Source organism: Camarhynchus parvulus, chromosome 4A (assembly GCF_901933205.1).
Source record: "Camarhynchus parvulus chromosome 4A, STF_HiC, whole genome shotgun sequence".
Taxonomy (NCBI): Eukaryota; Metazoa; Chordata; class Aves; order Passeriformes; family Thraupidae; genus Camarhynchus; species Camarhynchus parvulus.
The window spans coordinates 1,689,203-1,702,175 of record NC_044600.1 but is presented as its reverse complement, the minus strand read 5'-3'; the positions used below and the strand labels follow the sequence as shown (position 1 = coordinate 1,702,175).

General features: G+C 38.7%; 1 protein-coding gene across 4 annotated transcripts in view; it reads left to right on the top strand.

Moving 5' to 3' along the window:
* Positions 1–12,973, top strand: part of DIAPH2 (diaphanous related formin 2) — a 168,468-nt gene that overhangs the window by 21,860 nt on the left and 133,635 nt on the right. For 3 of the 4 annotated variants that reach the window (XM_030967679.1, XM_030967681.1, XM_030967682.1), the window contains 10 exons: positions 671–691; positions 4,785–4,924; positions 5,307–5,381; positions 5,462–5,531; positions 6,501–6,637; positions 7,414–7,525; positions 9,815–9,925; positions 11,086–11,204; positions 12,139–12,255; positions 12,799–12,917. In XM_030967679.1, coding sequence (XP_030823539.1) covers positions 671–691; positions 4,785–4,924; positions 5,307–5,381; positions 5,462–5,531; positions 6,501–6,637; positions 7,414–7,525; positions 9,815–9,925; positions 11,086–11,204; positions 12,139–12,255; positions 12,799–12,917 — 1,021 coding nt within the window. The remainder of the gene's footprint in view (positions 1–670; positions 692–4,784; positions 4,925–5,306; positions 5,382–5,461; positions 5,532–6,500; positions 6,638–7,413; positions 7,526–9,814; positions 9,926–11,085; positions 11,205–12,138; positions 12,256–12,798; positions 12,918–12,973) is intronic. The other variant, XM_030967680.1, reaches the window with a different exon arrangement.

Below are 12,973 nucleotides of genomic sequence, written 5' to 3'. Positions count from 1 at the left end.
TCTGGGGAAAGTCACCTTTTTGTTCATGAATACAGAGAGATGCTGTTCCATGGTAAAGAGGAGATGGCATTCTGAAAATCACTGTTTAATTATCCATGTAATTAAAAGCATCCATACCAAGCAGTTGAATAAAAATGTCATGTGAGATTTTCTGAAATGCAAGTTGGAGTTATAACTGTAGGCTATGTTTTTGATTACAAAAACTTAATTAAATTCAGTGGTGACATCATCTAAACAGATCAAAAGCTCCATAATAAAAGCAGTTGTTATACATACAAGGAAGTCAGTATGCCATTAGTGTTCTCAGTGTCATATCTAAAGTATCTGACCTGATAATTTTAACAAATGGCATATTTAATCTTTCAAGATGTAGCTGTCGAGACAGGTATTTAGTTATTTGTAGGTAAATGTGTCAAATACTGAAGATTCAGCAGCAAAACATAAGAATTTGAAATTGTTGCTCCTGCTGTAGAGCTGCTGTTTTCCTGTAGAGAAGCTCTAACCCCTAAACAGGTTGATAAAGTAATAAGAGAATGTAACTACTACTAATGATTAAACACTGAAAAATGTGTGTGCAACTGCATCCTACTAAGTACTGTGCTGTGTTTATTTATGTGTTATTGTTATCTTTTTTACACAATAACCTCTCTTGGCTGACCACTGCATGCAGATAGTCGGAAGTAAAGTTCCGGTGAGTACGAACACGAGAGTTTTCTTTTCTCTTATGAACTTCCCTTTTTAGAGATTAGGCTGGAATAGTTTGGATTTCTGTATGGGTTTTAAAAGTTCAGTGGGCACAACTGAATGCTTGTTTTATCAAAATAATTGTCAACCACCTCAATCATGTTGATCTTACCAGTATGAGATCACTGCTTACACTTTTGAGGGATTTCTTCAAGTTTTCAGGAGTCAATTTCCAAGTACTTCAAACTCACTGAGCTCATCTCTTCATTGTGAGCAACAAACATAATTTAAGCTTCTCTTGCCTTTTATTGAAGGCAGGCACTTGAAATTTAAAAATTGACAATATTTGGCTTGCTTCATTCTGTTTAGATGGGGAATTTTTTATGTTCTAATTGTTGTTATTCATCGCTTGTCTTGGAAATGCCAACTTCAGCAGATCAATGTGACAATAAGATTGATTTAAGGGATTCAGGAGGTCTATATATTTAAGATGAGATCACTGAGAGCATAACTTTTCTCTTATTAAGGACTCATCTACATTTTATGTTGTTTTGATTGAATTCAAATATTATAGAGAAATATTTGGGATTTAATTTGTTGGAGTGAGTTCAGCAAGTTTTTGTTTCCTAGTATATAGGATTTTTTTTGGGAATAATTGCACATGGATTTAAAATAGTGGTTGAAAACAAAAATGTTCTTTTAAATTATGGATGGACTTTATTTTTGATTACAGCCAAAACAGGCTTTTCAGGTACAGCAAAGCTTTCCACTTAGGTCATATTCAGTAATTAAATTCTGTAGTAGAAATAATAGAGAAGAATCTATGACTTCAAACTGTCTAATCATCACCTCAGATGTAGTTAGGTTTTTCTCCTACACACTATATTCTTGTATGATTTTTCTCTTGGCTTTGTTTTATTCAGAGTGGCCTTTAAAGAGACTTTTGTGTTCACCAGTACTTCTTAGTTTTGTGCACACTATTGGCTCTTCCTCTAATTGAGGAAAATATCTTCATTGTGCTTATGTATTTGAAAGTATTTGATTTTTGAGGGGACAAATGATTAATTTTCCAGTTCAGTGTGTTAAAACCAGTTTCAAATAATCCCTGCTGCTGTGTAATTTCCTTTTGGTGTGAATTAGCCTGAACAGCTGCTTTGTGAAGAGATTATTTTATAAAGCAAGCTGATACTCCCACAATGGGTAGGGGAGAAATTCTAAGATGCTTTCTTCCCCATGCCTTTGAGTTCAGGGTCTGATAGAGAGCAAGAACAGCTCTGCATTAAAAGCATGTTTTTGTGCTAATAACTTGCTAAATACTAAAATAAGAAATGCTGTGCCTGGTGTATGGCTTTGCATATCATTGCTTAAAGAGCTCTTGCACCTCCGTGTGCTTCCTCCAGGGTTCATCCTTTAGGACCTCTTTGCTTCTGCCAGCACGTGGAGCTGTTTCCTTCAAGATTTACAGATGCCTGTGATCAGGGAGGACAGGAATTTTGGGCTGTTCCTGTAGTGCTGTTGGCTTGTAGAGATGGCAGAGAAGAGGCTTCCCTGTTCATGGGAACTTGGGAGATTGAACTTACTTGAATTTTACATGGGATCCTCAGCACTGCTGGGACTGCTGTGTGGTGCAGGCTCTCATTTGAGTTGGCATCAGGGAATCATTCTCTGCCTTAATTGTAACACTGAAGGTGACCAGTCATAAAGGAATTCCTAAGATTTTCATTCTTGAGCATTGGTTTAATCTCTGAACATTCTGATGTGGGACCCAACCCTCTTCAGTTTCTTTCTGCTTCACTTTTGCTTCCATCTTTGTTAGGTGTTCTCCTGTAAAACATTTTTCACTGAGACCTTACACCTCCAAGTAAATGAGAAATGTTTGTATTAAAATCTGGTCCATATAAAGGCATAGCAATTCTTAAAAAGAGTGTTCCAGTCAAACTCTCTTTGAATAGGGAAATAAAAGAAGTTGCACTGGGTTCAGCATTTGAGTTAACATGGCTAGAGATGAAGTGGATTGAGACTGAGACACTGATTGCAGGGAATAACAAAGTAATCCTGGTAAGCTGAAAATTCTCTGAAAGATTTCAAGAATGGCTTTTTATGAGCTGTCTTGAGTGACCATCCATTTTGAAGGAGGAGGAAAATGAGGAAGAGCAGTTGGTTCCTTGTTGCTGTGCAATTAAAGGTGCTTTTCAAAGAACCACTGAAGAAATGTGCCTGTCCTGCAAGCTGTGGGAAGGAGCCTTGGCAGAGCATGCTGCCAGTTCTTTGAACTATTGATCTATTTTTGAGGGAGTCATGGGTCTTCTGAAAATAAGGGACTAGGCAGAGCAGAGGTGCTTCACCAACGGCCTGGATGGCACAGAAGGAGGAGGCAGCAGGATCCCACCTTGGTTTAAATATGAAACAAAGAGCAGCAAACATTTCAGGTTGCCCCGGTCTGAGCTGGAGTCTCCTGTGGAGCTGGCAGCAGGCTGCAGTGGAAGGACAAACCCATCTCGTGGGAGAAGCCACTGCCTTGCATTCTAGAGGGCTGTTCAGGGTCTAGCTTAACAGGCAGTGGCACTGACTGACATTGCCATTGCCTCACCTCTGTACATTTTGTGGCTCTCAGCAGCATTTCTGTTCTCTTCTTTTTCCATTTGGGGAATGGCTGAAATGACAACATTTGTGCCCAGTTGGATCTGTACTGTGTAGATGATGTGCATTAGTTACATACAAAATCTCTGATTCCCATACATCCAATGGGTTCCTTTTTCCTAGTTCTGTACCTTATGGTCCTTCAGAGTGATGATTTTTCTGAATTTTGATGATATTTGATATGTTAATCTGATTTTACAATGAGCTCCTGCTCCTATAAATATAACCCCACCCATTTATTCCTTTTTCTTTCAGTAGAAGAGCATCTCTTTGTTTAGGATGTTGATGGTGACTGATTTAGTCCCTCTATATCCTTCTTACTCATCTTTGCCTTGGTCCTTTGATGTGATGCCCAGCTGAAGGTGCTTTGCATGTCAGCAAGGAGCAGCTGGAAAGCTGACACAGTGCAGAGGACCCTGATGTCTCACTGCAGTCAGTCTGTCCTGGTTTTGTTCTGAATCTGAAAGTATATTGTGAACACAGTTCTGGTTTGTGCCTGGAATCTGCCTGGGTCAAAGACATTAATTTAAATTTAGCCAGGTCATTTTGTCATCAGCCATACTTAGTGTATTTTTGGAAAATGAATGGTAAGAATTTGAAGAGAGCAAAGCAGCAGCTTCATAAGAAGTGGAGCTTTGTGAAAGAGAGACAAAAAATGGAATATTTGTGGTGGAAGTGATACAATTAAAACCAAATGCATATAAATCCTCTTCTAGGACAGGCACTTGATACTGCCTTTGCAACCATGACATCTTTATCAGGTTCTCTTCAACAGACCCTTCAGAGCTAAGGAGCTTTAGGAGCTGCAAATGAATCAAAACCACTCTTCTGAGATAAGCCTGCTGCAACTTGTCAGAGCTGTACAAAAGATTAGTTGCACCTTTTGGAAAAATGTTTTGTCTTGTTCAAGAGTTTGAATACTATAGCTCTAAAACTGATATTCAGGTATTTAATAGTGAAATGCTGTGTAAGTAGTTGTTCTTCTGTAGTGGCACTTCAGCAGGAGGGAGCTCTTTGTCAAATCTCCTGTATGATTTTTTTTGCAGCAAACAAGATCCTCTAGAGATATCTATTGGGGTCAAACATGAACTATGGTACAGCAAAAAATTGGCTCAGGAAATTGCATGAACTGGGTTTTTTGTATGTCTCTCTTTATGGTTGTTTCCAATACACTCTCATTACATATGTTAATACAGCTGAATGATGGAATTAAATTTTTCTATTCCATTTGTAGTACGTGCACTTTTACTCAAAGTGAAAAAGATTCCAGCAAAAATAATTATCCTTGTGATGTAAAACCAAAAGTATTAAACACTGATGACAAATCCAAGTCAAATCAGCTGTCTTGAATACTTATACTGTGATTTGGAAATTCCTGTGGAAATATTAGTCCTCTATTTAATCATCTAAGCACTGTTTGATCACTCAAACACTCAGCAGCATTCTGCCTTCTGTGCTAGGGGGGACTAAAAAACAGCAAGCACGAATGTACCCTGTCCTCACAAGAATACATCCATGAACTGCGGTCTGGAATTTCAGATGAGAAACTTCTTAATTGCCTGGAGTCTTTGAGAGTGTCTCTAACCAGCAACCCAGTCAGGTAAGCAGAGCAATTTCTGCAGGAGTTTTCATCATGCTGTTTTTGCTAAGCAGGAGAGTTGTGGGCTTTGGGGTTTTTTGGGAACCAGAGTCATTATGCTAATGCTTGTTGACAGGAGAGCAGTGTTCTCAGCACCCTTCATCAGGAGCAGTGAAATGTTTGCAGCTGTCTGCAATATCTCCTCACCTTTCTCTGTGGCTTTCAGCAATTTGTACTTGCTGGAACTGTTTGCCTTCGTGGCTGATCAGATCTTTTGGGAAGTGAGACCAAGAGTGGAGCCTGTGAAGGGATGCACAAGCAGTCACAGAGAAATAGCTTTGCAAGTTCTGCATTTGATTAAGAAATAATTAAAAACATTTTTCTTTGGGTTTTATTTTTTCAGCTGGGTTAACAATTTTGGACATGAAGGTCTTGGGCTCCTGTTGGATGCATTGGAAAAGCTCCTGGACAAGAAACAGTAAGGACCTGGACCTTTGAAGGGAGGGATGGGGAGGTTGGGAGGATTTTCCTTTTGTGATTTTCTTCTTTCCTTTCAAGGCAAGAAAGTATTGATAAGAAGAATCAACATAAACTTATCCAGTGCCTCAAAGCATTTATGAACAATAAAGGTAAGTATTATTTTAAATTCACATATTTTATCATGTTTGGGTTTTGTTGAGTTTAACATGTATATAACATTAAATGATGGAGAGGCAAGGAAAGCTTGTATATCCAGTGTTTAACTCTTTGGGAATGCAGGTCTTGAACTCAGTGTAACTTCTGTTGAGAGTCTCCTTCATGAACCATTCTGCATTTTTTTTAGTTTTGTTAAATATTATTGATATTTGGAAGTAAAATATTTGAAAAAGAGAGGATGATAGTATAAATTTAAGGTAAGTAAATGTGGAAACTAATTACTTGGAAGTTAAAAAAAAAAGCTTTCCAAATTCAGATTTCAATACAAGATTGTTAATGTAATGTACTTTTCACCTGATTTAAATTGAGTAGGATTTGATATGTTTTTAGCTGCAGTTTTTAAGTTGGTAGGTCATGGGGTTAGGTTAAGTTGTATCTGATTTGTTTCTAACACAGGTTACTCAGGTTTACAGAGTATGAGTACCTTCTAGAAGCTGATGTGTAAAACTTGTAATTTTACTTTATTCACAGCAAAATCTGAAGTCTTGTATTTATGTATCCTCCCCAGGAAATAAAACTGCGTAAAAGTTACTTATAATTACTTTTGGTCAGTTTAGAAATGAAATGGAAGAAAAGCAGTTTTTTCATACTTCTGAGGATGTTTCAGATATAGACAGAAAATAAAACCTGATTTGTCTTTAGATGGGTACTGATTTTACAAGGTCCTGGTGTCCTGAGGAGCTCTATCTGTTTCTTTCTGTCAGGAGAATGCAAATGCATTCTGGGGCCCCTGACCTGTGTCCCCAAGCAGTGATGGCCAGGGGGTTGGTGGGGTTTTGGTGGGGTGCTGCCAAACTCCTCTGGGAGGGAGAGGCTGGGAGAAGACCTCAGGATCTTAAGTTGGGGATGAGTTTCCAGGGCAAGCACAACCTTTTCATCAGGAGCTTTTTGTTTCTGCCAGTACGGTTTGCAAAGGATCCTAGGAGATGAAAGGAGCCTCTTGCTGCTGTCAAGAGCAATTGATCCAAAGCAACCCCACATGATGACTGAGACAGTGAAAATCCTTTCTGCTATCTGCATTGTTGGGGAGGAAAACATGTAAGTCACATATTGATGCTTTTTTTTGGTGCTCATGAGTTGTTAATTTGGACACAGTTGAGAAAAGTTGTCAGTGAAACAAAAGTAACCTGTTAAGTCTTTAATAATGTGGTTTAAAATGAGACTTCACCTGTTATGTTGCTCTAATTCAGTATTAAATCAGAGAAAAGCAAATGAGCAAAGACCTACACACTGTGGCTGAAGTGGAGGGTGTGAAAGGACAAATCACTTCTCAACCACAGGAACCAGGAGTCTACATTTACATGGGCTTTGGAACAGTTCAACTTGGACTTACTTAGCACTTGCCCATGAGATTTTTAAAACAAAGATGATCAGTTGTCATATGTTTCCTGTAAATTCACCACTGTGTTTATTTACTGAAGGTTAAAATGGGCAAACTTCATGTCTTCTGTGCAATAAATGGATTAAAACATTCTGATTCCTGAAAGGACAGTTTATTAGAATTTCCTGATGTTAAACATGTCAACTGATATGAAGTGCACAGTTTGTAAAGGGAGGGATTTTTTTCCCTCATTGGTTGTTTCATTGCTGAAAAAATAATATAGAGATTTAGTCCCCCTTTTTTCTCATTTCAACATTAATCTTGTAGACATTTATAACACTTGGCTCTTGGATTGTTTTCAGTTTCTGTAGATAAATGCATTTAAACTCTGTCAGTGCACTAAGCCTTGAGTTGTGTGAACAGTGGGCTGAGTATATTTGAAATGAGCAAGTTGGCTGTGCTGTGCTCTCCTGACAGTTTGTCTTTCTCTTAGCCTGGACAAGCTTTTAGGTGCTATAACCACTGCTGCTGAGAGGCACAACAGGGAGGAACGCTTCTCCCAGATTGTGGAGGGCCTGGAGAACCACGAGTTCATCCAGCTGCAGGTGAGTTTGTGTGTGTGTGTGCTTCAGTGCAAGGCTGAGCACTGTGTATGGCTCGGGGAGCTTTGATTCACACACATCTTCTAGTGCTGTTCATCAGGAAAAGAAGAGAAATAAATATAACTGGCCTACTGGTACTATATTTTCTACTTGTTAGTGGTGGGAGGCCAAGGAACTCACTTCTTGTCCCAAAAATAGGATTAAGAAATCTTGACCTTACTAAAGAGAGTAATCAGTGATATTTCTTTCCTTGGATGCCAGGTGTAATGTTCAGGTAATAAATCTGGTCCTAGTGCTGGTGCCTTTAAATATTCAGATATATGCTAATTATGGCAGGTGTAGCATGGGGTGTGCCCATTTTTGGCAGGGTTCCTTTTGGGATGAGTGAAGTGCAGGATATCATTGTTACTTTTGTCAGCAAGGACTCTGCACTCTTTGCTGTGTGTATTCAACATGTGCCATTCACCAGCCACTAGTGCCTCTCCGAGGGTAACCTAGTGAGCTTTCAAAATTATTTTTATAAAATAATAAAGTAATCTGTGCCAGGGTTTTGACTATCATGACTTAGATCATGTTCATTGCTGCTTCTGTATCCATGGATAGAGATTTTTATTTTCTGTGGGTGCCAAAGTTTTGGTTGGCATTAAGATGTGAGCTTTTTTTAGTTGAGATTGGTTGGGTTTTTTTAGTACTGCCATTTTTGCATAGAGGCCAAGTGGCTGAATATCCTAATAAGGGATGACTTTGACTTATGACCATCTCATTATACACTAATTATGCACATTTTGTACTAAAATTTATTTTTCAGCTACCTTGGCTGAAAGAGATGGAAAAGTACAGGCAGGGCAGGTATCCTTGGGATGCCTTTTTCCAGTCTTGGCTCAAATCCACATCAGCTGTAGCTGCCTTAATGCTGTGTTTACCATCAGCACCTCTTGTTTCAGAGCTGATGAGTTAATGATGGCCAATAAGTGTCTATAAATGACATTCTAATCTTAATAGTGCTATCACTGGAGAATTCATTCTGGAGTTGTCTCCCACTCCATGACCTTGTTGATTTAAGGCAACCAGACCTTGTTGATTTAAGGCAAACAACAGCCACCACCCCCCATTCCTGCCAGCCTGCCCTCCCAAAGCTCACGGATACCTCAGTGAAGGCACAATTGCAAGACTCATTACCTTGTTTCTGACAAAATCCTTCTTTGCTGGGAATGTATTAGCACAAGCCATTAAGGCAGAGTCTCTCTGGCAGAAGCAATCAGAGCAGATGGCACCTCTTCTCTCTATTAATTTCAGATTGGACATGTGCTTTGGCTTGTTAAGTCATGTCATAGTAGTAAAATAACAAGAATCATTCAAGCAAGCATGATGATACTGCATTATCTGAAGATGCAGCTCTATCAAGAGAGTGCCTTTGAAAGGGTGTTTTAATAGAAATTTGAGACTCCATAAGGTGTTCTATTAAAGCTAAATAGTGAATGTAATTAAAACAGGAAGGTGCTTTTTATCTGATTTTTTTCCTCTGCAGCTATTGATTTTTTTTTGTCCTACTCTAAAGCTACTTCTATTTGCAGTTAACATCTTTTACCAGACTTGCTATTTCCCTTGAGTCCCATTTTAGTCTTTTAAAGTGGACCAGCACTTTTGGTGTTGTGCTGTTGTCTACCTGTTTTCAAATAAATCAATTAAAGTGCACAGCTGTTCAATTAAAGCATTAGCCACTACCCTGAGACCAGGCATTTTGCACAAGTGCTCTGCAGGAATAGAAAAAACACCTGGTGATGTGACTAATTTGGGTATGGGTGTTTACTGGGTGGTTTTTAAGTTGTTAGTTATTGTAGAAACAGTTGGCTTTCAAACTGGTGAATGCTGAGGAGAAACAGAAGGAGGTACAATGGGAAACTTCAGTTTGGGAATAGCTAGTGCATGATTTTAGGGTGGGGAGGCCCCTGGATCCCTGCAAGTGTCCCAGGCCAGGCTGGACAGGGTTTGGGGCAGCCTGGGACAGTGGAAGTGTCCCTGCCATGGCAAGGGTGGCACTGGATGGGTTTTGAGGTCCCTTCCAGCTCAAAGCAGTCCATGGTATTACTCTGTAATGATCATTCATGTGGTACTCTTTTGATACAGTGGAAGCATCCTGATATGGAAACAGAGCGGTATTTGATGTTGCTAAAATAAACCCAAGTGTTGCATGTGTGCTGCATAATAAATAATTTCCATCTCTTTGGTTTTATAAATCAACTGAAACAGTGACTGAAGGTATTGATTTCCATTCTGTGTTTCTGATTGCAGGTGGCATGTATGCAGCTCATCAATGCCCTTGTTACATCTCCTGAGGACCTTGACTTCAGGATACACTTGAGAAATGAGTTTTTACGTTGTGGCCTGAAGAAAATATTGCCTGTAAGTCACTTGTATCCAGGAGTTGGGCACTGTCCACTGTGAATGCTGAAGATAACCAAACTGTTTAACCAGGACAGCAGATGGGAAGGATTTAGAGGTGTAGAGGGTCAGATTATCAACCCAAATCTGCTTTCAGCCTGCAGAGTTACAAATTCAGATTCTCATGAGCTGCAGAATAGTAGTTGAGACAAGTCAATATATTAGAAATTAAATGAGGGTAGCCAAATGCTGCATAATGAGCTCAAAGCACATGCAGTGAATGTGAATCTGACTGTGGAACCAATCTTGGATTAACTTTCTTTGTATATGCTGTTCCTGTTGTTTTCTATGAAATCTGGTTTTCTTTAATCTGCCTGCTGAGAATGCATTGGGACATTTTAAAGGAAAATCAAATCAGAAATTCATTCTGAGGCTGCATGTCTGTCTTCATGCAGCTGCACAGACAGGAATATTTCTGACTTGGGGAGAGATTTGTAACTCTGAGCCAAGAAAACATTCTCATGCTTACATCAAAAACAGTTATATTTTAAGGTACTCATCATTTTCTTGCAAAAGATGAGAGAAATTGGAGTACCTGCTTATATTTGTCTGAAACAATTTATTCTGCTATGATTTTTAAGATGAGAAGTTTCAAATTGTCAAATTGTCAGAAACAAAAACTTCAATTTTTGGCTCATTCAGCCTTGAGACACTTTCTGATGTGTGATGTTATTTTTTCTTAGGGATATTTTTAGGTTTATGTCATATAGATACATTAATATGATCTAGTGACTTTCTTTGCTGTGGAACATCTGAACAAATCTTTTTACACTTGTTTAAACCTCTTAAGCTCGTGCCAATTAATGTTTTGAAATATACCTATTGTGGTTTTTTTAATGGAATTCTGACATTAGCAAGCAGGAACTGCTATGTAGAAAATGGATTCAACTGGACGTCTTGTTGTTTGTTCTGTAGCCCATAGCTGCTCTGTGAGCTGATGTTTTGCCTTTAGTTTTTCTCAGTTGAATCATTATAATAAAAAAAGCCCAGGCACTGAGTTGAAACTTGCTGCTGTTCTAAAGGTTAATGTCTTATATTTCATCATGATGCAGTCCTTCAAGAGGGGGAAATTCTTGCTTTAAGAAAGGAAAAATTAAGATGTACTCTACCTTGAAAAACAGGCCTTGAAAGATAAGGAAAATGAAGAGCTTGATATTCAGCTGAGGGTGTTTGATGAGAACAAAGATGAAGACCACTTTGAACTGTCACATCGTCTCAATGACATCAAAGCTGAAATGGAATATCCTTTAAGGAAATGCTGTTCTAACTTGTGTTGTTTCAGAACTTTATTAAATGGAAATTACAGTGCTCTATGTGCAGGTTATTTGTCTCAGTTGTATGTCTTACCAGGGGCTTTGTCAAGCAGATTTCTCTCCAGTTGCTTTTTTTGTTGGAAAATATTTGGATAATTAGTGCTTAAATTTGCATGTCAAATGTAAGTCATTGGGAACTGAATTAATTTTTCATAAATAACATTTATTAAGCTAAACTCTGTCTCATATTACATGAAGAGATAAAATTATACCCGTGGAAGATCATAAGTTTGAAGAAAAATGAGTTTTGATAATAAAAGGAACAAAATTTCGTGTAGGTTCTGAAGCACTACAGATGTGTGACTTTTCTAGCTGTGAAGGAACAGGAAATTTAAAGTTACCTAAGTTCAGAATGGCTGCTTGCAGGTTTTAGGAGGAAGCAGAGGGAGGCGGAGGCAATCAGTGGGAGGACTATAAAATCCCCTGGAATGTTGTTGCTGTGCAGAACAGGTAATTACAAGTAAGGGTCATCTCCAGGCAATTAAAAAGATTGACCAGTGTGTGTTTGCCAACAGCCTGGCTGAGCTCAGAGTGGAAACAAAGCTTTGTGTGAAATATTTTTACAGGATTCTAAAACATGAAGTCTATAGATGATTGTTCTGATTGATAGTGAAACATGTCCTAATTGATAAACAGGGCACAGAAATTCTGTGCATAATTTTAGTGGAGAAAGAATATTTACTGCTAAGGATAGGAGCTCAGAGTGTGGAGGGGTTTTACTTGAACAATATGGGAACTGTCGGGGGAGCTGTGTTTGGGTGGGGTGGCTCTTCTGACTGCAGTGAGGCTTTTTTGGGCTTTTGTTTGTTTTTTAAAGTTTTTGTTTTTTAAGTACTGTTATTTTCTTAACAATGTTTGCACTGATGTGAGCGAAGTATTTCACCTGCTGTACAATATGGTGAAAGATACTTCTTCTGAAAACTACTTCTTGTCAATTCTCCAACATTTCCTCCTGATCAGGAATGATTACTATGTCCGGTGAGTGGCAGCTGCCTGGCTGGGGTTTTTGGGGGGACTAGGGGCAGGAATAGAAATTAAGACCCTGCTAAACTGAGTAGGTCATGCCTAAAAAGCCACTCTTTGAGACTGATGTGTTATTTATGTTTTGCTCCATGTTAGTATTAAAAAGGTCTTGGTAAATCTAATTGTGTTTATTTCAAAGACTTGAAGCTTAGTCTAACACCCTCATCCCAAAAACCTCTTGTGTGTTGGGCACTTTTTCTTTATTCATGTTTGATATATTCATTGCTTCAAAGACCATGGAAGTTGTACAACTGATAATTGAAAATACTCCCACGTGCCTTGGATCTGCTCTTTTCAGTGTAAACTTCTCTTATGTGCAGCACGGTGTCATAGCAAGGTCAAGGCATCACATCCAAAATATTTACAAATAACAGTTTGAACTTGATGCTTCTTCTGGCAGTTGTAGAATTCAGATATTAGGAGTTAGTTGCCCCCCCTCCCCAACTGCATAAAGTCTTGTTCATGTTCTTATTGTCTTGTAAATGTTTCCTGTTTCAGACCTCAGTATTACAAGATCATAGAAGAATGCGTGTCTCAGATAGTGCTACACTGCAGTGGCATGGACCCAGATTTTAAATACAGAGGAAGGATGGACATCAATTTTACACATCTTGTTGGTTTGTACTCTTTAAGCAGTTTTACCTTGTTTTTCTTTGTGTTCTTCTGTCTGGAC